The sequence below is a fragment of the Ischnura elegans genome, chromosome 4 (genome assembly GCF_921293095.1).
Source record: "Ischnura elegans chromosome 4, ioIscEleg1.1, whole genome shotgun sequence".
Lineage (NCBI taxonomy): Eukaryota > Metazoa > Arthropoda > Insecta > Odonata > Coenagrionidae > Ischnura > Ischnura elegans.
Window position 1 is genome coordinate 113,995,837 of NC_060249.1, and position 25,526 is coordinate 114,021,362.

At 41.3% G+C, this 25,526-nt stretch overlaps 1 protein-coding gene across 1 annotated transcript in view; it reads left to right on the plus strand.

Annotated features, from left to right (window-relative positions):
• LOC124158221 (flocculation protein FLO11-like) overlaps positions 1-25,526 on the plus strand; it is a 390,266-nt gene continuing 364,740 nt past the window's right edge. The window contains exon 1 of the mRNA XM_046533410.1: positions 1-2,184. Within this exon, the coding sequence (XP_046389366.1) occupies positions 1,033-2,184 (1,152 nt within the window). The 5' untranslated portion in view covers positions 1-1,032. The remainder of the gene's footprint in view (positions 2,185-25,526) is intronic.

Consider the following 25,526-nt stretch of genomic DNA (forward strand, 5'->3'; position numbering starts at 1 on the left):
CCGAGATTTTCACGCGCAACCATTGAGGCAGCAGCTGCTCCGAGGTCCGACGGTGATTTTAAATGAACAGAAGAAAAATCATCTCATCAGGAACTTCACTTCGGAAGAGTAAGTCAACAGCTGGGAGTGATTACTTGCACATCAAGATGCTGATGAAGTCAATTTATTCGCGACGTCGGGAATAAACTCGATTGCGTCACCTCGAGCGTGGCGCGGAGCGTAGCAGACGAACTATGGCGAAGTTTCCCTCATTATGCTGCCGCTACAGACCAGCCAATGGGACGACGTAAACATCGAGTGACGTAACCATCGAGGGCGGAGTTTCAGACGCGGTCACTTGTTCGGTTTCTCCGAGGCGTTCGTGGCGGTCCTCGGAGGTAGTGAAGGCAGTGGAGTGGTTGAGGAAACTCCTCACAGAACGTACCTTTGGATGGAGGAACCGTGCGTGCTCTTGGAATTGCTTCTGTTTCTAATCCAGTGATCGTATCCATACCCACTTGTGTCCTTGAGTCGCGGCAATTGGAGTAGTAGAGGGATGGTGGTACCCAGGGGATGAAAGACCTTCCCTCCTCTTGTTGTGGTATTTTTCCCGAAACAGTGACGCCCTTGTGCACTCCCCAGCGTCGTTATAATTAGCAGTTGGAAGGTGTGCTTCACCTGTGGTGGACCTAAAACGCGTTTTATTTTTTATCTTTAGGCTTCCCGTTGCCCTTTGTTGCTGTGTGCGTGTGTTTCTATGTAGGGTTCTTTAAAGGAATCTTTTTATTTTATACCTTTCGAGTCTCTCGTTAAACACCCTTTGACCCATTCCTTTTCGTCCCTTCGTTATTTTTTGTTAAGGAGCCAGTGACGAAGTAGTGATGAGAGCGAGATCGCAGAGGAAGGAGACCCATCTCGCCAATCGCCGAAAGCCGTTCCCAGCGCTCTTGGAGTAGCATCGGGGACATAAACAAATCACCCCCGCGCACATTGTTGCGCCCGCACCTTCGACTCCCAAGGATATCAATCCCCCCCCCCCCCCTTCTGTTAAAGATGCCGGAGATACGAGTGCAGGTACTCTACGACTTCGAGTACACCACCAAGGAGGGAAGGGAGGTGTGGATGAGGGAAGGTGAGAGGCTTTATTTGATAAAGAAGACGAACCCGGACTGGTGGCAAGTCTTGAGGAACTCAGAGAGGAGACCTTTCTACGTCCCGTCCGCCTACGTCGAGGAGGTGCACCCGAAGAAGACCAAGAACAGTTTTCGGAGCAATCGGCTGGACGAGGTCGAACCCAGGACTTCCGAGTGCGACGCGGGGGAGCGCTCTCGGCCCTACCTGAACGGCCGGGGCAAGAAGCTGGAGGAGGGGCACCGGGCGACCATCAAGCAACTGCAGCAGCACCATCAGAGGCTGTCAGCCGCATCCCAGGAGCGGCGGTTGGAGGAGAGCAGACAGCGTCGCCGGCGAGGAGCGGATTACGAAATAGCGTCTCTCCTGCCGCAGGTTTCTTTATCGCATCGCGGCAGGGGCGGTGATACTGATGGATCGGCCGATAAGGAGGAAGATAATACTCCGATCCGCCGTGAGACGAGCGGCAGTGTCGTCGATCAACGAGACATCAGAGGACGACATTCCTCGTCGAGATTCCGCGGTCGCCGAATCGTCGACGAAGAGGAGGATTACCGTTTCGTCGAAGGAGGAGAGGGGGAGGAGGACAGGGGACGACAGGGGCGCTCGGCGTCGCTGGACCACCTTCGCCGCCGTCTCCCGGCCAGGGGGCGCACCACCGCCCGGGAAGCGACAGGTGCGAGGAGCGGTGAAGTCTCCTCATGTGACGACGAAGAGGAGGAGGCCCCGGAGGAAGAAATACGCCTTCCCCGACCTCGTCCGTCGGCCTTCGCCTCTCCGGCCCGTGGAGTGGCCGCTCTCATGGGCAATTCCCATGGGTCGCGTTCGGAAGACAGCGGTGGCCTAGGAAAGTTGGGTCGCAGCAGCGGAAGGAAGTCTGCCAAGGGATCTCAAGGCACCAAAAAGCAGCAGAAGAAGAAGGAGGGTGACGAATTGCTGCCCGTCCCGTTGGCATTCAGGAATTTGGTTTACCAAGACGATGAGGGAGTTGTGGACTACGCGCAAGAGGCTGGAGTGGACGAGAGGGATAGCACTGCTGCCAGGGCGGACGAGAATTCGGCGGAAGTTTCAGAGGTGAGCTCATTCTATCTCGCCCCATTGTGTGTTTTTCTTTCTCGCTCATCCTTCGGTTATCTCATCCCGTGAGATATCTTTGGCGTCTCCACATGAATGAATGTTAGGCATAGTGATGTTTATACGCAGGGGAGGGGCGCGCGTGACAAATGAAGATGCGATGTCGATTGTGCTGCCACCTAGCGTTAACTTGTCAAGTACCTCGGGCGGGAAGCAGACGATTCTTCGTAATTTAGTGACTAGCTCGAGAATGTGAAGGTTAAGTTGTCGAATTACTTATTGACGGCCAGCATAGCCTTTCGTTACGCCGTTTTTTAATTGCGGTATTCAATAAGATATCAATGTGTCGTTCTTTGATTGGGAAGAATTCGGGATCGAGAGTTTGTTTCTTGTCGGTTAACCCAAAGTGATGGTATTTTTTGCACCGGTGAGCTGCCGTGGAAGTCTTGGTCGCATTGGTAACAGTGGCGGATACAGATGGGGGGCGCAGGGGGCGCGCGCCCCCCCTTTGCGGGTTCGGCTGTATTGCCGAACATTGCAATACCACAATTGTAACTTTTTTATATCATAAGATGGCATTGTCTTTTACATGTTTATAATCACTTTAAATAAAATTTTCTCATACTTTGCCTCTGACTTGATCATCTCTTATTACGATAAAAGTGAAGACAACTCAAGATATGTTGCGCCCCCCCCTTGAGTTTTTTCTGTATCCGCCACTGATTGGTAAGGAAGTAAAACTTTATATTTGATCTTGCTAATTTATGATTCTTGAATCGGAATTTTCAGTGCATTTAATTGCGGCGTTTATTTCTGTTTACATTAAATTGTTTTGACGTATTTTTGTGCTCTTTGCCAGTCATTTCCACTTTCCAGTAACTGTTCTGTGGTATTGAGTGATAGTTTTAATATTCGCCGACGTGTTGGAAAAGTACGTAATGGCTTATAAATTGTGTTTCGATATTATTGATGTGATTTGAAAGAGGCTAACGAATTTCAATTAATGAAGGTTATCTCCGATTACATGAATTGATTATGGGCTATAGAATTTTGTAAATAATGAAGATCTTGATATTGATCGACTGGAATTCTTATGCGTATGTATGTCAAGTGGTTATTGAAGTATAGGTATCGTCGTTTTTACTTCTCAGTTATATGGAGTTAACATCCGAATATTGGAGATTTTTTTAGCTAGCGTTCACAAAAATACTTAATTGTACCATTGTCAATCGTCAGAATTTTAACCAGCTACATTCAATTGAGCCGGATATAGGTATGCCTGTAGGCTACCTTTGCAGTTTGATTCGATACCTATAATGTATTTATTTGAAGGAGGCGAAGTAAGTACGTGTAATGAACATTGATTTTGACTATATTAAGCATATGCGTGCTCGGGAAATATTTTTATTTATGAAAATGCCTCGATGGATTGCATTCATTCCTTTGAGTAGTAACCAATATATTTGAGGAGAGAAATAACGTTATCATAAATATATAAAATATCAAGATGTTTTTCTTTTATTCCTCAATGATCAATAAGTGTATTGTCGTTACAATTCACTATTTATAAATCGCTAGCGTGTCCACGAGTTTTTAATTTTAAATTATCCACGATCATATGTTTCTCTAACATTATTAAACAAAAAAAATTACCCAAATCGTTGGCATTGAATTGAAGTTACACCTTGCTAAATCACAATTTCCGTAGTGATTAGGGGATTCAATGGATCGGTCGGTCTGGATCCACCTCATTACTTTTCAGTAGAGATTGAGATGGACTCGCATGCACTCGTATATGCATTTCTCATGACCTCTTGTGCAGTGGCGTAACTAGGAATAAGCATTGGGGCGTGATGGAGGAGCTTGGGGGTACAACCCCCCCCCCCCCCCCCCCGCCTAGCAACTTCCGGGAAATTTTTTTGAAAACTGGCGTGCCTGAAATGAATTTTATATCATTTTGGCATTTAAAGTTTAACTTTAATCAAATGCAGTTATTATATGTCAAATCTAGACAATAATTTTAAATATTTTGTTTATTATTTCTCTGAGGCTTTGGGGGGGGGAGTGTGAATCTATCCCCTTATCCCCTCATAGTTACTCCACTGCTCTTGTGAAGTGTCCACCATTAAAATCTCTCATTACATTTCCACTGTGTTGTGGTTACTGCGTTAGTTTTCGTGATAATACGGGACTCCTCTTCGTGAGGGGTGTGAATGGATGTAGCTCGAAGGCATAATTCATCAATACCGCGTAAATTGGTCATAAGAGTCATTACAAAGCCGCTTAAAACCTTTATTTACATGAACTGGACGTCAGCGCTGTCATTCGTGGCAGCGGCATTCATCCGTTTAGGGCGGTTGCCCAGGCGATTACGTTCCTTTCGAAATGGGAGCGTCTTGGTGCTCGTGAATCTGAATTTCTATCATAAGATAGACTTCTCCTTTTTTCAATATTTTAAAATTTTTTCGCTATTTTAAAAGCCTCGATGGTAATAGGTATGTGCTCTATATTTAGTGATTTAGATGTAGAAATCAGTTCGTTTAAGTAATAATTCATTTGCCGATGAACTGGTGTTGGTGGAATGGGATTAGTCGCCAGCTAAGCTTCCAATGTTATTTTATTAATTTTCCTTCCGATCTTTTTTATTTTTAAAGGGGGGGAAGAGGTGATGTATGTACAACTTCGTGTTTGAGATTAGGAGTACGGGCGGCTTCTCAGGGGCTACTTCCGTCCAAACTATATGAAATTTTTTTAAATTTTTACCATTTAAATAGATTTTTTGGCCTTTTATTTCTTCTCCATTGTCAATTAAAACTTCTTTATTTAAATTGTTCAATTTCATGTATTAGGACAAAAATTAAATTTTAGGCTCCAAAATACGCAAAAGAAATGGGTATTTAAAAAAATTACTCGGGAGAACGCCCCTCACAGCCAGTATTCCATACTCCACGTACCCAGTTCATCACTTCCCCCCACAAATTTTATGCTGAACCCGTCCCTGGAGGATTTTACTGGGGGTGCTGTGGCGCCGACTCCATGGGGCCCTAGCCCCCTCAAAAATTCGTTATGGGTGTGAGGAAAAAGTGCGTCAGGCTTGTCGATTTTCCCCGGAGTGCCCAAATATCGAGATTCGAGGGTTTTAATGTTGGTCATATGACTCTTCTAAAATTCTTAAAAAAACTTAAAACTCACTACTTAAAAAATTTCCTTGAAATCTTTACTTGTAAATGCCTTTGGCTGAAACCGTGATGTGCTATACCCATACATATTAAAACCAACTACAAGTTGGATTACTGAGAGTGTTTTTGAGTTTGTGACTTCGTTCCTCTCAGCGAATTTCATCAGGCTAAGTTAGTGGTGGCGCTGGCAGGGGCGGATCCAGAATTATTTTCTGGGGGGTGGGGGGGCACAAGCAAGGCCGTATCCAGGGTTTTGTTCTGGGGGGGGGGGGGGCACAAGGATAACTCGTAATACAAAACGAACGCAACGATAATGGGGCCGTATTAAAAATCTTGCATAATTTTGAGGGTCTCCGGGGGGGGGGGGGGGGGGAGAGCACGTGCCACAGTGCCCCCCGCCCTGGATCCGCCTATGGGCGCAGGGTTGCTTGTATTATTACTGCCCGAGTTTCATTACGACGATATCCCACCGTGTTCTTCGGATTTGCTATTCCGGCAAAAATTACGACCGAAAGGTGCCATTTATATGAGTTCTGTCCAGTTACGGATACAGAAGAAACTCAAGGAGGGGAGGCGTAAAAGATATTTTGAGTTACCCATACTTTTATCGTAATAAAAAATAATCAAGTTACATGCAAAGTTTAAGATAGTATCATTTAAACTGATTATACGCATATACAAAACAATGCTACCTTATGGTATAAAAAAGTTACAATTGTGGTTCTGCAATGTTCGGCAGTGCGGACAGCCCCGCACGGTGAGGGCGCGCGCCCCCCATATGTATCCGCCACTGGTTCTGTCCTTCATCAAGTTCTATGGTGGTCGAAGTTGAGAAATGTGTCCATTCGGAATGCACGATGGAAGTTATCCTGGAATCTTAATTAGCGCACCTGAGAAAATTGTTTGGACGGTAGATTTACTCAGTCGTCATAAACGTTCGGTCGTGGAACGCGAGCACTTAAACTGTTCGTAGTATACGTTACCCTTTTCCTCTGTGGGATCCTTCGCTTGTTTGTTTGTCTGTTTAGGCATCTTTTCCTTTGAGAAAGATCGCCCGCGTTCACGGAGGTCTCCGGGAAAGAACTGGGCAGTTTCAGTTTCAGGAATAGTGAAAGAAAAGAACGAATTTTGTCGGGGATAGGGTTAGTGTGGTGGCTAGTGTGTTGGCTTCCCACCTGGCGGGCTCGGGTTAAAATCCCGGCAGTGGCAGAGAATTTTTCGGAGACTGCCCGATCCCTGCTTGAGTGTTGTGTGGAGGACATTACAAGCGTAACACACGGTGTGTCGGATGGGACGTTAAGCCGTGGTCCCCTTGGCGCCTTTCGTTAAGAGCAGGCAAATGCCGACGCCGGGTTACTCTCCACCCTTCCATACCTACCCTGCCCTCTTGGAGCAAATGACCTCAGCTGTCGGTCGCCTCCTCCAAATACCATACCATACCATACCACACGAATTTTGTCTCATGCACATGGTTTATTAAATTCGGCTAAGACTGAAAATCCTCCGTCATATACCTACGCCTCTTTATCTCGTGGAGAAGATAGCTGACCGCTGATTTGTTGACGCTAGGGATATGACGGTGAGTTCATTTCGAGTGTAGGTTTTACTTCCATAGCATATAGAACTCACGCTGCAGGATAATTTGGCTTGGATTATGGTTTTAAACCGTTTTTGATACATATATGAGCGTGTCAGGCGTAACATTGTGGAATTTGGTTACATCATATCCAAATTAAAACCAATGGTATCCTCACAAGATTTGACCACTCGTCAGATCTTTGTTTCGACCTTCGTAAGGCCCTTGATAATGACACTAGTGACGAAACCTTTGCCTCTCGTGTGGTTTATTGGCGGAGGAAAGTTCTCATTGTTTTTAATTTTGACATTTTTTAAAAATATTTACTTTACAAATTTTTCGCATGTATGTTAAATTTAGCTCTCATTCAAAAGTATCAAGATTTTAATAAAATGTATTTATTGGAATGCAATTCGTTTACGACTTCTATTGTAAAGGCCCTATTTACTCGGTACGTTAACCCGTACAAGTTAATGTCTAAGTATATGAAAGCGATAATAAACACGAAAATGCTCCGTGTAACCACCGAACTTGTGCCAATGAATGTAAAGAAAATGGAACCTGTTCTAATTTGGTTCATACATTCCTACATCTTCCGTTCCGATCCACAAAAATCATTCACGCTAACAGACATTAATTCGTATGAGTCAATGTATCGTGTAAACTCAGTGACGTAGTTGGGACAAAAATCCACTGGACAATTTACAATAGGGCTATTTTTTATAGATTTAAAAAGGTAGTTTAACCGGTTCGCTTATTACGAGTATGGATTTTAGGGGGTACGCCGTACCGGCCCAACTACAGCACTGTGTAAACCGCCTTTTAAACTGATGTTTTGGAATCAATTTGGCGTTAGGCTTTGATAACTGTGGAGCGACCTTGAGCGCTCTTGTAGATATTTACTCCAATTATACATGTGTGCATAGAAGGAATTTGAGGGGTACGGGGGTACGTGCCTCCCCCCATACGCTTAAAGAGCAAACAAGATTTTTAGTACGGTTATCATATCGTTCGTTTTATTTTGTGTGTTACGGACCCTCAATCATTTAATTTAGTATAAATAACTTTCATTCCAAAATAAAGAAAATATTTTCTACAGCAATAGGATAGTTTCCTTCTTTAAAGAAAACGAAAGGCATTCATTGCGATTCGTTACCCTCCATTAGTGTATTCATAATATACAAATTATTTGGTTTAAGAAATACCGGTTTAGACGAATGGCAAGGGTCAATTTTATCCTCATTTGAAAAAGGCCATATTGGCGCCCATGCGATGCCACTCCACGTGAAGTCACAGGGACCTAGTTTCTACACGAGAGGATAGGAGTTATACATCGTCTGAGGTTACCAATGCATGCATGAGGCACAGAACTCAGGGAAACATGTCTTAATGATCACCTATTAAAACTGGCTAAGGTCGGAAAGTTTTCCTCGTTTGATAAGGTAATAATAATCCTTATTTAAGCCAAGCGCTACCAGCTAGCAGGGTACTCTGCTACCTGCTAGCATCCTGCGTCGTATCAGCACTCAAAGCCTCGCCCCAAAGTCACCTCACTTGCGGCAGCGGGAACCAGAACGACGTCACACGGGAGTTTTCCCGGCATTCATACTTACCCGTCGCGTTTTCGCGCGCTTGAAAATTTTCACTTTTCATTTATTCGCGAAAAATATCGCCATTAAAAAATCTAAAATCGTGAAATACGTAATCCAGGAGTAATAATCTTTCGATTTAGTCAATAAAAATAATAGGAAACCACCCTAGTGTTGTCTTTTTTTAAATCCCAAATATGACAAAACCTGTCAGACGCTTGTGCCCCCCCTATCAGGAAAAAATATCCTGGATCCGCCACTGCTTGTGTGTGTGTGTAAGTATCGTGTGAGTGGGATGAGGTTTGTTTGGTCCGCGGAATTCGGTCAGTTCGGGCGGTGGAAGGTGGTGGGCGTGGGAGGAAAAGGGAATACAGTGGCGGAGGGAGAGATCTGTGGGTAATAGTCGAATATAGATAGCCAAGACGTCGAAGGCGGGCTCTCTTGTCTGTGGCACTCTCCCTCCGTCACTTGGCGATCGTCCTTGGCCGTTCCCACGACTTTGCTTCGCGGATCAAATCGTGCCGTAGCGCGTATCGACTTTCATTTTCTCCCCCTTTCTCTTCGAATCTCGGTACCCGCCCTCGTCGCGAGCACATTTCGCAGGCCGAAGTCACTGTTCTGCGAAGATGGGTTTTCCTTCATATTTTCACGTGTCCAGTTGCAATCGCTCGGTTTCCTTTTCGTGCGAGAGATAGGAACCGGTGGGTCTCCGTCGCTGCGTGAACGATGAACACGCATATCCTGCTCCCGGTGTTGCAGATCAGTGATAATGTTGGTTTTTCGCCACGTCCTGGAGAGAACTGTCGTTGAAAGTCTGCTCGAAAATTCTATAGCTCGGATTTTCTTGTTGACAAAATATGCATGCATACAAGTGAGTTTGTAACTTTGGCTCATCTACATCTACATACTACTCTGCAAGCCACCTCAATAGCCGTGTGGTGGGGAGTTTTAGGACACCAGCCGTTGACAAATAAGAAGGAAATTCTTTAACGAATTTTCGCCTAGTGTTTATTAAAGTTCTTTATTTTTCGGAGGAAAAACGAATTCCCATAATCATCCGTTCTGCAAAATATCTCTCATAATTAATCGTTTCTGCCGGATCTGGATATATATAGTGGGGTTTTATAGTTTGATGCTTTTCAACGAATTTATAAAATATCCCTACCCTTTAGCTCTCAAGCAGGGAACTATCTAAAGCGCAACATTGTCGCATTACGAAAAAGCTATAAAAAGATCTGTGATTAATTATAGTTAAATCACCCACATTCGGAAAAAGTCTGTCGTCTTCAAATCAATCGAAGTAGAAAGCTTAAAAAACAATCGTAATTTAGATCTCTTAACTATCTCGAAGCTTTTACTTCTAAATTTTCCTCGACGCGATGTATATTTTTCAGTCGAAGACGAAAGCCAAAATATTCTTCTCCAACTTCGGGTGAATTTCCATCCGCGGGATCTGTGAGGAATGATCAACATTTCAGCGAGCGTATAGGTGAAAATGTTTACCTTTCAATCAAGGAGTGATTTTCTTCTCCCTTACCATTGGTTCATCTAGTCCTCACGAAACGTTTTTGCCCTGTTAATTGGCATTCAGGTTTTTCTCTGGCGATAAACTTATCTTTTGTACTGACGTTCGATCGTGCACCATTTTAAATACTTTTTCTCAAGGTCGTAATACTTATCTTGTCATTTTTAACCGTCGTTCTAATTCTAATTAAACCGTCGTTCTATGGTTCTAATTTGAAATGCTAAGGTGTTGTAGGCTGTAATAGGGTGGTTTCCTATTATTTTTTTATTGTCTCAATCGAAAGATTATTGCTCCTGGAGTACCTATTTCACGCTTTTAGATTTTTAATGACGATATCTATTTTTCGCGGTTAAATGAAAAGTGAAAATTTTCAAGCGCGCGAAAACGCGACGGGTAAGTGTGAATGCCGGGAAAAACTCCGTGTGACGTCGTTCTGGTTCCCGCTGCCGCAAGTGAGGTGACCTTGGGGTGAGGCTCTGAGCGCTGATACGACGCAGGATGCTAGCAGGTAGCAGAGTACCATGCTAGCTGGTAGCGCTTGGCTTAAATAAGGATTATTAATACCTTATCAAACGAGGAAAACTTTCCGACCTTAGCCAGTTTTAATAGGTGATCATTAAGACATGTTTCCCTGAGCTCTTTGCCTCATGCATGCATTGGTAACCTTAGACGAATTAAAACTCCTATCTACTCGTATAGAAACTAGGTCCCTGTGACGTCACGTGGAGTGGCATCGCATGGGCGCCAATCTGGCCTTTTTCAAATGAGGATAAAATTTAACCTTTGCCATTCGTCTAAGCGGTATTTCTAAAACCAAATAATTTGTATATTATGAATACACTAATGGTGGGTAACGAATCGCAATCAATGCCTTTCGTTTTCTTTGATGAAGGAAACTACCCTATTGGGAGTAAGCAGTGATTGCTTAGATATTTCGTTAGTACTTGTAAAACGCATTTTGAGATAATTTCATGATGCATTTTGCGGACTAGTCTTCACTCTTTAATCTAAAAAAATACATCGCTCTACTTTAGTACTCTATGACAGCGTTGAATTTACATGGATAAGTTAAATTTTGACCAAGAGGAATGGTTCATGTATCGACGGCCAGCTGTTCGGATTTGGCTAAAAAGGTTGTGTAGCTCAGCCGAATAACCTGAGACCATGGTGTCAGTTAAAGTCATTTGTAAGCATGCCATTAGAGTGGTGTTGCTAAGAACTAGGTCGTTGCTCAACCCAAGTATCGATTGCCAGAAAAAATGACATTTTCTCCCCGTGACGTCCGTGACCTTCGCGCGATTCAGGGTCAATATAAGCCAGATTGCGGCGAAGTTTTGGACTACCCTACTTTTTCACATCTTGTATTTAATTGTTTAGTTTTCATTATTTGAACAAATACTCGGAGTCGGGATCATTTTCGATTAATAATTAGGTTATTTGAATGGAGGTATACGAAAGCGATTTGTTTCACTTAAAATAAAGTTGTTTGCGTTAGTGTGTTGGAATAAACATTAACTACTGCCTTCCAAGCGGATTTAGAAATATTTTCCTCAACTAGGTAAATTGCTTTTCAAATTTCAAGTATAGCATTAGATATATTAATAACAGCCATATGTAATAAAAAGAAAGACTATAGGGTAATGAAATAGCTGTCAAAACTGTCATTAAAGAATCGGACGGCTGTGAAACATCGCATTTTTTCCAAATCACATAGGATTACCATATCTTGTCTTCGTAATGCAGATTCATCTTTCAGATTTCCGCGTATGCAGTTCTTAAATAGGTATTAATTTACAGGCATTTCAAGGACGGCAGATTGGACACAATGGAAATAATATTGACTTAATTGTTCTTCACTATCACCAATGATTCCAGATTTTTGAACTCTACAAAGCTCTGTATTATTGCATAGATCGATACTGTGATTGCTATTGTCATAGATCTATGATGCGAGAACCTTCATGGAAGTCGTTAAAGGATCGAAATGTAGTTAGTTATTTCATAATCGCTTGTGATCCGTAATCGTTGCATTGTAATAAAAACACCATGAACGGTTTCTGTGGTGAAGTGTTAACTTGTGCAGCTTACACAAGAGCATACGTAATGCCTACCAGGAGCGTGTCTTCACACGCCCGATCAGTAGTGCCAGAAGAATAATTTGAAATATCAGCTAACTCTGACCCCGGCAGCGTAAGTTTTAGTCTAATTCTAATGTGTGTCCAATGTGCCTATTTTTAAAATACCTTAAAATTGATAGTTATCTGAATAATGTGTTTTTCACCACGATTTGGGCTGGGACTTGCAAAATCTTGATATTTATGAATATGGTAAATGAACTGCTAATCATAAATCTTAAATGCCTAATAGTTTAACTGCAAAAATGTACTTATTTCAGTTAGTTTCTTCCCAATTCGTTTAATCATTTATCTTATTTTCATACTTCGGCAAATCAACTATTTAACAAATATTTTGAATCCTTTACCACTGCAATTTCCTACTGCAGAAAATTAAACTGTGATGAATTAGTCTCACATTGCAGTGTGTTGGCGTATGACACATTGCATGAATAGGCGTCGTTGAAACCCTGGTCGAAGTTATACTAATCTGCTCTATTTTCTCCTGGAAAATAGCCACTCAAGTGTAATGTCAGAAAGTCCATTTTTTCCGTGTCAATATGCTCCTATATCAATCGAGTTTTCTCGCTCGGAATATTCTTTTTCGGTTACCCGACCTCGTTTATCCTTAGCGTCTTTTATTGTGAGGAAATATACATTATTTGCAACTTTAACCTATTTTAAATCAGTGAAGATATCCCGATTTGGTTTTTCACGACGGTACCAAACTATTTACTCCAACAATTAAAGCACTACGCTGGAACCACTCTAAAACTGGGTCGTTTACCTCATCTCGAATCATCAGTTTAATTCACGACTTCGATGAAGGCCGTTTTACACGGGGCGCGTGATTGCGCATGTTAGAAATTTCTCGCTATGGCGTGCAATTGCACGAATGCACGAACGACATAAGAACGGGGGCTATTTTGCCATCTCACGTCGATGCATTCTCGCAAGCGTTCTATAGCAATTCACCTCTTTTCGCGATGCAATTTCGACTGCGCTATCGAACTCAAGTCAGATTGTTCAAGTACGTTTCCCGTGTAAAACGGCCTTATAAGGTATCGGAGATGCATTTGTGGTGGAAATAAAATACTTCTCAGCGATCGAAACACTGTCGACTCATGTAAAAAAAGTTAGAGAAAATATTCTCGCACTCGAGGCAATCAAAGGGCCATTTGGAGGCGAGGGAAGACAGAGCAAACAGCGATGATTTTGGAATAGGAGCGTGGGATGACGTACACAACGTCTCACGCCTATTTCGAGGAAAGGTAAAGGTCTACGTGAACATCTTTTTTTTGCTCTTTAGTACTCGGCACTCCTTATTATGTAATCAAGTTACGGAAAATATATTATTTTGATCCTACCCAGACGGCACAGAATCCTCCGTATCTAATTCGTATGCAGATAGTATCCATTGACTACCGCTCCGTCGCTTTTCGTCGGAGGATACGGAGGATTGTGTGCCGTCTGGGTAGGAAATTATGGATCCACAATAGGGTGGTTTCCTATTATTTTTTTATTGCCTAAATCGAAATATTATTACTCCTGGAGTACGTATTTCACGCTTTTAGATTTTTAAATGACGATATCTATTTTTCGCGATTAAATGAAAAGTGAAAAATTTCAAGCGCGCGAAAACGCGACGCATAAGTAGGAATGATGGGAAAAAGTCCGTGCGACGCATTTCTGGTTCCCCCTCCCGCCTTGTGAGGTGACCTTGATCGAGGCTCTGAGCGCTGATAGAACGCAGGATGCTAGTGGGTAGCTGAGTACCTTGCTGGCTGGTAGCGCTTGGCTTAAAAAAGTTTATTAATACCTTATCAAACGAAGAAAACTTTCCGACCTTAGCCAGTTTTAATAGGTGATTATTAAGACTTGTTTCCCTGAGCTCTGTGCCTCATGCATCCATAATATTGGTAACCTCAGACGATGTATAACTCCTATCCTCTCGTGTAGAAACTAGGTCCCTGTGACGTCACGTGGAGTGGAATCGCATGGGCGCCAATCTGGCCTTTTTCAAGTGAGGATAAAATTTGACCCTTGCCATTCGTCTAAACCGGTATTTCAAAAACCAAATAATTTGTGTATTATGAATACACTAATGGTGGGTAACGAATCGCAATCAATGCCTTTCGTTTTCATTGATGAAGGAAACTACCCTATTGTTGATTAACTTATATTCTATTTCTCCGTCGCCTATTCTATAGATTGCCCTCGCTTGCACATACAAAGCTTTCCAGATTAGCCCACTTATTAAAAGTTAACGCTTATGAAATCATTAGACGCGTTTCACTTTTACTTAACCGATGATTTCTGCATCGCAGCGTCTCATATCTTGAGAAACTGGTCAAATATTCAGCCTGCTTGATTTTCCGGGACTTAAGTATGCCCGAAGATATGCTTAACTGGTAATTCCCTTCTCCTTGATGTAATAGTGACTTTCATTTTCACGCTGCTTACCTTCAACGCTCTTGGACGTTGAAAGGCTGATTATTAACATTACGTATTAGATAATAGAAGGAAATTGAAGTAATAGTGTATGTGGAGGAGCGAATTATGTATTTATAATCAGCCGAGACATGGTGGTTCAATTCGGATTGAGTTGTGGAGCACTGATCAGGTAAATATTCAACAAAAACCTTTCTTTGTTTCTCGAGTACGACGCACTGAAACCGAATACAAATTTATTTTAGTACCAACATGATGAAGATAGTAAGTATTCCAATAACTTTTTCTAATATTTATTGTTATACTTGATAGTGCTCACGTTATTGAGCGAAATGTTGGTCGAAAGTTAAGAGATAATATTTTTATTTGACCATCACTTTATAACTCAATCAGATTCATGAAGATACATGGTCATGAACAATTCAGCATAGTTTAATTCAAACTCTTTTGGTTCTGTAGAAGTTCCCAATGCGTAAAATTCAATGGAATGCTCAACCTCATTAAATCGCTTAAAGATCGCCTTAATCGCCTAACCCTCTGAAAACCGTAACCCTTTCTCAAAACCAAATTCGAAAGTGATTGCAACAGTTTTTTTTTTTAGAAAATTCCAAGAATTACTTGAAACACACCATCTCCTTAACTGCACTTCGCTTAGAAAATACGCATATGTTGGAAACATTTTTTTGTCGGACTATATTTATAATAAGTATTCTCGAGGGTCTTGTGAACCTTCTGTGGGAACCTGAGACCTCCGTTTGAGATTCACTGAATTAAATGGTTTGGTAAATTGATTTTAGATACAGCTCATCTCCTCCAGCAATTCGCAGGAAATTCGTCTTCTCGTACTAAAATTTAATACCACAAACCCTCATTATTTTACCGATATCATTGTCCTTCTTACCTTGTGGCGTGAATATACTTTCTCTCGTAATAAACGTTAAATATTTGACAATAATTATGTATTTTCCCGACCGGTGCAATAAGAATTTGATTTCGACTGCAAAAGATATGTCGTGTTATTTTAGCTCATTCAACCCACTTCGATTTTCGTTATCCCACTCATTATTCGCTCACAATACCTGGAAAATGCCACAGCCTAAGTGCCCATGAACAAGCAATTTTTTCTAAAGGAACGAATGAAAAATCGATCTCAAAAGGACAAAGACATGGATTATCTTAAGCGCCATCGCGTCTCATTGTCAGTGGATAGCAGTTGACGAAAAAGGGAGTGAGAAATGTCAGTTATGCCTTTTATTAAGATGCGCTGCCTTTTCACCATTTGCATTTATCACCTATACTAATTAAAAATCATTTTGTTAAGTCATTCATTGATGATTCCAAATCATTTACGTTGCTGACAAAAAATATCTTGCCCCTCAACCTACTCCCTATCTCATGGCCGAATAACTGGAGCCTGATAATCTCAGCGATTTACTTTCACCGCTTGCAATTAATTTTTAGGCACTAGTTCTCAAAAATCCTTCATTGATTATTCTACGCATATTTTTCAAAGAATAGGTTGCTTTGGATTTGGCTGCAGCTTTGTTTCGAGCTGGTAGCTTAGAAGTCTGTCAAAACCTTGAATATTGTAAATGGAATAAAGGAAAAGGACTAATGTGACTCGTAAATATTACGCGATCATTAATCCTTCCTTGTATTCCTTTCTCCAATATAAAACCATTTATTTTTATTCTTTCTCGTCAAAACAAGGTTGCAAATTTTATCACAAAATATTTAATTACAATCCTGCTGTGTAATTTCTATTAAAAAACTTTTTGAACGACAGATACACACCCAGGAATGGGCGTGACTGACATAATGTAAATTTCCAGGATTTGGTAATATGTAAAAGGTTTATTTTTTTCTAATTACGTCACGTGTACCGTCTCGCCAAATTAAAATCATCAAAGCGCCTAGAAGTTTCAAACAAGCTATATAGAGAGAAGCTAGTGACGCTTTCGTAACAAGCACAGGGAGGACAAGCCAGACGGTGCAATGAAAGCGAAGCAGATGAGCGGACGGACAAAGCCTAAATGGGCACGTAAATACCCTGTTCGCGAGTTCCCGAGGGAGAAAAAAAAAACGAGCGGTCCCTCCTGCTCCGTTGGAATTGCGCGCATGCAATATCCTCCTCTCCTCAGACAGACAGCGGGGCGGGGTGATGATTTCACGCGCGGAAGACCGCTGTGGCCAAATTCCCCACTCTCTCTCTCTCTTCCCCTCCGTGCCTCAATCACCGCCAGCCATCAAAACTGTAGCCCCCCTCTGGGTTAACGACACCACCGTCCGCCCTCAGATATTCGCGTCTCGTTCCGACTTGGCAGTGACTTCATCATCATCTTCATAGCGGAAGACATCCACTCCGCTTCCTCATTGATAGCCGCGAATCGGACGTGATAATCAAAACGACAAGAAAAAGAAAGTTCTCGTGTCCCCCGCATCTAATTTCCGGAAGTAAAAAGGCATCCGACGAGACTGCGAATAAAGTGTTTATCAATTTATGGAATAGAGACTCTTAACACTTCTTGGTCTGGCGCCCTTTACCGGCGCCCTAGCCTTTTGAGGCCGGCAATTTATAGGATAGTTGCGGGGAAGGTACAAGTATATAATTAAATTCACACAACTCGAGAACTACTCCTGGTTTTAAATACACATTTTTATTATAAACATATTTTTTATTTATTTTTTTCAAGAACAGTAGCTTTGTGAAAATAGTCCAAAATAATTTCGTGGAGTGTAGTCACCAATTACAAATTTAAAAAAATGTAAAAATACGTGACCGGACTGCGACCGCTGGATGTGGAAACGCGTACTTATACGTGAGCGGACCATAATGTTTTAATACTTTTTCTAGGCTTTTCAAGGCCGTAGTCAGAAAATATTTTCGGGGGGGGGTTTATGGAATAGTAGACAAACATAAAATATACATATTTATTATAAACCCTTAAAGGAAAATATAAAAAATATTATTATAAAATTGAATTTAGCCTTCTAGCTTTTTTTTCCAGCGACCAAATGAATTAACTCCTCGGTGTCGATGTCAATTCTGCGGTCCCTCAGGATGCTCATAAGTCACTCACCTCTGTACTAATTCACAGCACTATTATTTCACACACTGCACTACAACTACTCACACTGCACCTACAAATTCGCTTAGATAAATATTGACTTAAGTCGCATTGGACTACTAGATGTCCCTATGCCGCTTATATAATATCGTCTTGTGAGCACCAAGCGAGCATAAAGTATCTATTTATTTTTTTTTCATTTCGGGGGTGGGGGATCAATCCCCCTTGATCCCCCCCTGGCTACGGCCTTGAGGCTTTTCATGGCAAAAATTTTCAAATCCCAGACTTAATAGATAATTTATTTAATGCTCTAATCAGGAAGCCCGTAGTTATATTTCCAGTTCATGTGAATACGGTTAATCTTATCTTAGATTTAAAAAAATAGATGGTAATCAACATATAGGGAGAGATTCGATTCAGCTACGACAACGAAGTTGAGACTACTTTGAGTTCAAGGATCTAACTCGCACCTACGTCTAATTTGTGTACAACTTAACGAATGTAACGAACAATGCTGCAAACCAGCACTTATTGATAGATGAACCGAAGGAGACCTGGACGATCACTCCGTATGTGATGATTCGCGGTCCCAATTTTTATTTCGTCGGGTGCGAAATAATTATCTTTATAATTACCATTATGAAATCACTTAGTCTTATTTTCACACTATTTTATTTCGACCGACCTATGTTTCAGCAAATAATGCCATTTTCAAGGTACATGATTCTTGGATGACCGCCTATTTTTACATTTCAAAGGGCGAGGGGTGCGTTTAAGTGATTTCGCTATGGTGAATAATAAAGAAATCTACAGAATTAAGCCGGTAACTGCATCCGCGCAAAGGGAGATGTAGGAATGGAAACGAAATGAATAATATCAAATAATTAAAACCAACATTAATCAGTACAGAATGATAAATTTGCAGTAATAAAATAACTTCTCCTTTTGAGTACATTCACGCACATAGGAAATATTTGCGGATCGTAACCAAGGATAGTGAAAAGAATAAGGGAAACTAAATTTCCTCTAGAAGCAGCTGTCGCGCTACTTACTTCTCCTTAAACTTTGGAAAATGACTGTACAATATTGCATTCTTACTTAAGGCATTTGATGTTAATACCCATGAATTAAGATGCATTGAAAATTCACACTCAAAATAACATCGATGGAGGTTTTTGGCATTACTTCCCGGTAGTTTCTCAATAGAATTAGAAAATTATTTTGAACACATGTTTGGTTTAATGTGAACCCTATATCGAAAATATACATATTGATTCGTCAGTCTTCAGAAAATGAGGTTGACAAATCATGCAGACGAGCAAATAAACAAAAAGAAATTAAAGATAAAAACTCAATACAATAGCAACCTTAGCTAGTTGTTCAATGCTATCACGCGAAAAAATTTTCATTTGAAAGGTTTTCTGTCAGTCATCAGTGAGGAGTTCCTCGAGCCGACTGATGAACGAAGCGGTAGTGCTGGAAAAGTGGCGGCTTCTAAGGGAAGAAGGGAAAAGAAAAAAAAAACTTCCGAATGAAACCTCGGCGCTCGGAAGGCGGTGGAGTGACGGTGGTAAGCCTGGGAATATGCATGCAGTTGCGGGAGGGACACGTGGGAGCTATTTCCCCTTGTAAAGCGCTTTTGAACGCGTCGGCATGCGCCGTGTGCCTCTTCCGAGTCAGGCCCAAAGGGGTTGCGGTACGAGAGCTAGAGGGGAAAGGGAGGGGAGAAGATGGGAGGGGGATAGAGTCTTTGTGAATGGAACCTTAATTTCCGGTGGCCCCCACCTCTTTCCTTCCTGACTTCCTTCCTTCCACAGACAAGTGCGAGTCTCCCTTAAATCACGCGCGACACTACCCTACGTGCCAGCAACAGTCTCATCCGAAAAGAAGGCGACCTCCACAGCCAACCTCGTTCGCTTCATCAGTTAAGTGGGTATGATGGCAAATTGAGCGTAGGTAATAAATGCCAAGCGAAAAGATGATAGTGCTAACACTGTGTAAACGTTAAGTAAACGGTTTATTCTGTTCTTTTAGTCGTATTATCAGAGGAGGTGGCAATAAGGAATTCGCCCGATTTGCAACCCATGGTTTGGTATTGCATTTGGTAGAGGTGACCGGCGTATAACATCATTTGCACCTTTAGAGCAGGTTAAATGAAGGTAGGGTGCAGAGAAAGCCGGCGTGGGCTTTCTTCTGCTCTTAACATAAGGCGTCTCTAATAGAAGTGGGGTGAAAATGATACTTTGAAAACTACTTGCGGCATTGTTTATTAATACAGATTCGATTGCCCCGCAAAGTTTTGGATATAATCCGAGTTTCAACTCAAAATGGTATTATTATGTCGAAACCGTCGTTGCAGAGAAAAAAAAAATCTTACAGAATACACTAGTTACTTCTATTTTTCATCCATTATTTCATCAAACCGCATGCGTATGCGTGACACATTAAGTTTTACTTACGCTGAAGTGAACTCATGAAAAATAGTGAGGATATAAAAATGAAATATCTCCGAAAAGAATTTTCAGTAGGTGTCGGAAATCATACACGTGTTTTGGAGGGTGGATTGAGGATTGTGAGTGGTGGACGTCACGGACAAATATCAATGCTGGAAAACACCCACTTAAGGCGGTGTATGAGAAACGCCTTGACGGAATGACCTAGAAAGAGGAAGTGCTGTGAAAAAAATACAGCCACCAACGCTTCTATTAGTCGAAATTTCATACTCGAGTGCTACTCTTTAGTTCGAGAAACTATTTAGGCTACGATTATCGATTGACGTTTCTACCCCCCGGCTCCCTAGAAGGAGAACCACCCGAATACGAAGTCACTGCTTCGGGAGTATGTATCTTGAAACTGCGCACGCTTCGAATTCCTTCGTCCTCTCCATCACCTCACGGACTCGTCGAAAAAAAATGAAAATTATTTACTTTTCCTGTTCAAACGATGAATAAAAACAATTCACAGCTGTTCAAAGGTGAGTGTCTACAGGTAGTTGATGTGGAAATCGCCTCCGCGGGAATAGCCTGCTCCGGGCGATGTAAACAACATCGATGATGGGAGCGCGACACGCGATGGAACGCTAAGTACTGACGCACACATACACACACACACACTGAATCTCACGGGCTGCTCGTCGCGATGTCGCCGCTCGACATGAGAGGACTTCCTCTCAATTAGACCTCTCCGTCTTCCTTCACGGTTTCACCGAAAGACCGACTCTCCCACCCCGGGAGACGCGGGGGAGGAAGCACAGTGCACCTTCAAAGAACCTTGTTCCTTAGCGGAGTGAAACATACCCAAAAGCAGCCGCTTCTATTCATCAGTCACGTCCATCAGCGGGATGTTTTCCGTGGAACCAAACGTATTTCCCACTTAAACGAGCATGTCTTGTGTGGTATATTTGGTGGAAATTCTTTGAAATCACGAAAAACCCTATGGAAATATTGCTATGTCTCATGTAAATAATTTTAGAATGCATAAATAAAAGTTTATTTCACATATGAGTCTCGGCTTTCGGGCGTTCATCCGCGTTGAGTCGTCCATAGATGACGGCAATTTCTCCAGAGACTGTCGTCACCTATGGACAAATCAACGCGGAGTAACGCCCGAAAGCCGAGACTCATATGGAGAAACGCCGCGGAAACCTTAGATCCAACTTTAATTTCACATATTTTCAGCGTTAATGCGATCAGCCCGGCGTTTGTTTCAACAAAGAACTTAGCAATGTCTTTTCAAAATCGGTACTCCTATTCTCGATACGTTATGTTCTAAATAGAGCCGAAGTGAGACTACTTATATCATTAGCTCCTGAGAAACCCGCTTCCTTTTATTAAGCTCGAATTATATGAAAAACACAACCATCTCTCCGTTATCTACAACCGGCATTACTTTATTCATACCCCTGGAAATGGCATTAGTGCATATTATTACAAATTTTAAAGCTCATTCCAGATGGTTATTCATGTTTTAACGTGATAGTCAAGTAATGGATTTTCTTATTGATATTCATTCCAGATAACTGTATATTAATATTATATTTAAACTCCATTCACTTCATTAAGCAGGCACTTTTCTTTTACCGAAATACGTTCGGTGACCTCTAAAGGCAAGTGTCTGTGTATGATTAGGCTCTCGAAAGTCGAAGGTGGCTAGACGAGTTTACTAACTTGAGCGGATAAATTAATTTTACTCGATCAGTACTGCTCGTGACTGTGAAGTCGAGAGAATTTTACCGAAGAAATTCAACATCTGGTGGTCTCCTTTTATCCAAAGAGCTATGAAATTTCAACAATCTCATAGCTCTCTGGATAACAATAACAATTTCAATGAGTGGGCGTGTTAATAAAAGAGAATCCGTCGGATAGAGTTTCATAAGCTTACGGCAAGACGTGGTAAGACAACCCCTTTAATTTTTAATAAGCGCCATATGATGTAATAATGTTTCTCATCCAAGGATGGAAAAATTGTCGGTGGAATGAGACCGTGGAGGCTTGTTCCTTCCGGTCCCATTCCTTGCTTCCACGTCGTGAACCCTTGGAGGAACCGAGTCGGTATTTATAACTGCGGAAGAGGCAGCAAGGATGACATCGGTTGACAGTTTCCGAGTGCTTTTTTCGGGTCTCCGTCTTCCTGTTCCATACATTATGTGTTGGGAACTTGTGGGGATGAGGGTCGCGAAAAAGGCCGTCCTCCTTCCGTGGAAAAAGCGTAATTCAAGAGACAGAGGGTAAACTTATTTACCCCCCACCTTGCCATCCCCGGAGCCTTTATTGTTGACTCTTTTGTTTTCTCAAATCGTGGATGGATTTCTTTCGGAAGTGTAAAACGTTGCGCTCATCATACCGGTGACGTGGAATCTTCAAAAAACAAAGTAGGTACGTTTGAGATATCGGTTCACTTTCGAATTTTTTGTAATTGGAATCGGTGAAATGTCTATAAATTTTTCCACTGTCATAGATTTATCTCCGTATTTCTTATTATTCTCAGTAAATGCAAAAAAATATAATTTTATTTACAGAAAGTATTGGTATCCCAACCTAATATGGTGAAATGTGTGGGGTGCCACTTACTGTTTTCTGTAGCTTCTTATTCAATTCAAAAATACTATGTATCATAAAAAAATTGAAAATATTTTTAAATATTCAAACCTATGGCTTCATTTTTCGTAATTATCTTAGTTATATAATAGCTTATAAATATAAACGATGGCAGTACAAAAGCTACGGCACTGATTTGAAATAACCAAAGTAGACCGTATCAATTCGTGAAAGGGGTCATCCATACAAACGATTTGAATAGCCTTAATTCTAATATTTGGATAATGTCTGGATATATTTTTTCTTTATTTTTTATGCAAATATTGTTGTAAAAGTGATTATTATATTAAGCAGAAAAGGGATTTTAGAGAATTCGTACTTGAATGAGGTATGATTGGGCGAATTCACAGTGTTTTGGTAATTCGAATGTTAAATAAGACAGCTCATCATCGGTTTTCAGGGAAGAAGTATCAATTCGATGGCTCGTTAAGGTTTTCGAAGTACGTGTCGTATCTAAGAACCTCACACCAGTTACAAAGTCGATCGATCTTGCTGCAATATTTGCCGGGGTGTATGTATGTTTTCAAGCAATGCCAATTTAAAAGCCAATCAATGTTACCTATTTCCCTGAAGCCGTATCAGTCATGTTTGTTTCTCTCTTTGAGTACATATTTTTCCTCGCTATTTTTCGTAATGATCTGGACGGATTTTCCCATTGAAATACGTTTTATTGATTTCTGCTTATTTTTACGAGATTCTTAATGAAAACATGTTTAATTAGTTTGTTAAATGATATAAAAAGAGGTTATTTTCATTATTTAAACTTTGTCCTTCCCTCGACCTTATGGACTTTTTCGTGGACAATTTTTTCAGGCAATGGTAAAATTTCGGGAGACGAGGAGTCTCATTTGTTACATTTCGGGTGGGGGGGGGTGGTCTGAAACTTGTTTAAAGCTGAAATGTCTTGTCCTCTATCACCTTACTAAGGCCTTATACATATGTGATACCAGTCAGGTAATTACAGTTAAGATACGGCCTTATTTTCTACTTCCGTGCGAAGTCTGAGAATGGTCCTAATTTCCACGTCCATGACTTAACACGCAAGAGGTGTTGCAATACTTATCAGTATCGTTGGTATTAATTTTTCATTCGGCCGGAAGTTCCGGGGTTCATGGACATCATTCGTATCCATCTCTTACAGGAGATGTTAATTTTTTTTCAAGGTACCAAAGATTGATCAATGTGGTTAGTTGGTATTTGGAAGGGGCGACCGACGGTGTTGGACATTTGCGCCATAGAAAAGGACGGGGAAGGAAGGGTAGAGAAAAAAACCGTGCTTGCATTTGCCTGCTCTTAACGAAAGGCGCCTAGCGAACAACGGTTTGACGTCCTATCCGACGGACGGCGTGCTTTTAGTACCCTCCTGTAAGCACTCAAGCAGTCTCTGACACCTATAGGATTCGAGCACAGGCCCATGGGGTGGGGAGCTAACGCTATAGCCAGAACATCAACCTTTGAGGAAATGGCTTTCTTAAAAATATCCATTCTCGAGTTGATGTTTCACTTTTTTAAATCCTGATGGAATAATGTTGCAATCTTCATTGATATCTAATATCTATGATATTCAGGAGCAATAAAAAATACGAGTAGGAATAGAAGGATCAACAACTTTGCTATTACCACATAGTAACTACAGTTACTATGTTGAAATAGCAAAGTTACTATAGTTACTATGTGGAAATAGCAAAGTTGTTGATCCTTCTAGGCATGGGCGGTCCTTAAAAATGTACCAGTATTTTTGTGATGAGTATTAAAAAGCAATAATAGTACTCTCCCGGTAGTACCGGCGAAAAAATACCGGTATACCGGTACTTTCACAATTGATTAAATATGTTAATAAGTTGAGATTTAACGCTTGTCTTACCCTAATTATCCGGTATTTCGGCAAATTAGCGCAACATACAGAAAGAATACACTGAAAAAATTATTAACAGAATTTTTTTTCGAAAATTTATCGCAAAAATACATGAAGGCTATATTCTCTAATAGTGAGAAGGGTGATAGCGATGAAGTTTTATTTCTTGTAAATGGCCTATTTCGCTTGATATATTATCAAAACTCAATTGTTTAAGTAGCTGGGTAGGTTGATTGATTGATAACACATAAGATGGCAGAGCCGTCGAAGTACCGGTATTTCTAGTACCGATACTCCGGTAGTACCGCCAAAAAAATACTGGCCGGTACTACCGGAGTAGAAAAAAATAGTACTCGGTACTACCAAATACCGGTATTTTTTGCCCATGCCTAGATCCTTCTATTCCTGCGATTATGGATTTCCATCAAGTTACGCCCGCTACTATTAATTAAAAATACGAGTATTTCCTTGAAGTTACAGTACGCTAGTTATTTGAATAATCATCCAAGTATCCATCGTAAATTATTTACTAGGTTAAAAGCATCTGTGGTGACATACGGTTGTGATGAGGCGTTGTAATTCTAGATTCAATCGAATTAAAATTAACCAAACCAATCGCTATGTTAGTTTCCTCCAAAATCATTATTTAATGATTGAAGTAACATTCTGGTGATTTTGGTAATTGTCGCTGAAGGAATCCGAAAGTAAATTATCGAGGAAAGCTTACGTAGAAAAATTATATTCCTTGTCCTGGATTCAGACCAGAATTCTTCCTCCCCTGACTTCGCTCAAGGTGCTTCTTCCTCTGATGATTTTTCAGTGATCTAGGTCAAGGTAAATGGTTTTCCTCCTTAGAATTTTTGCACTTTCTGAGCGATTACTGCTGACT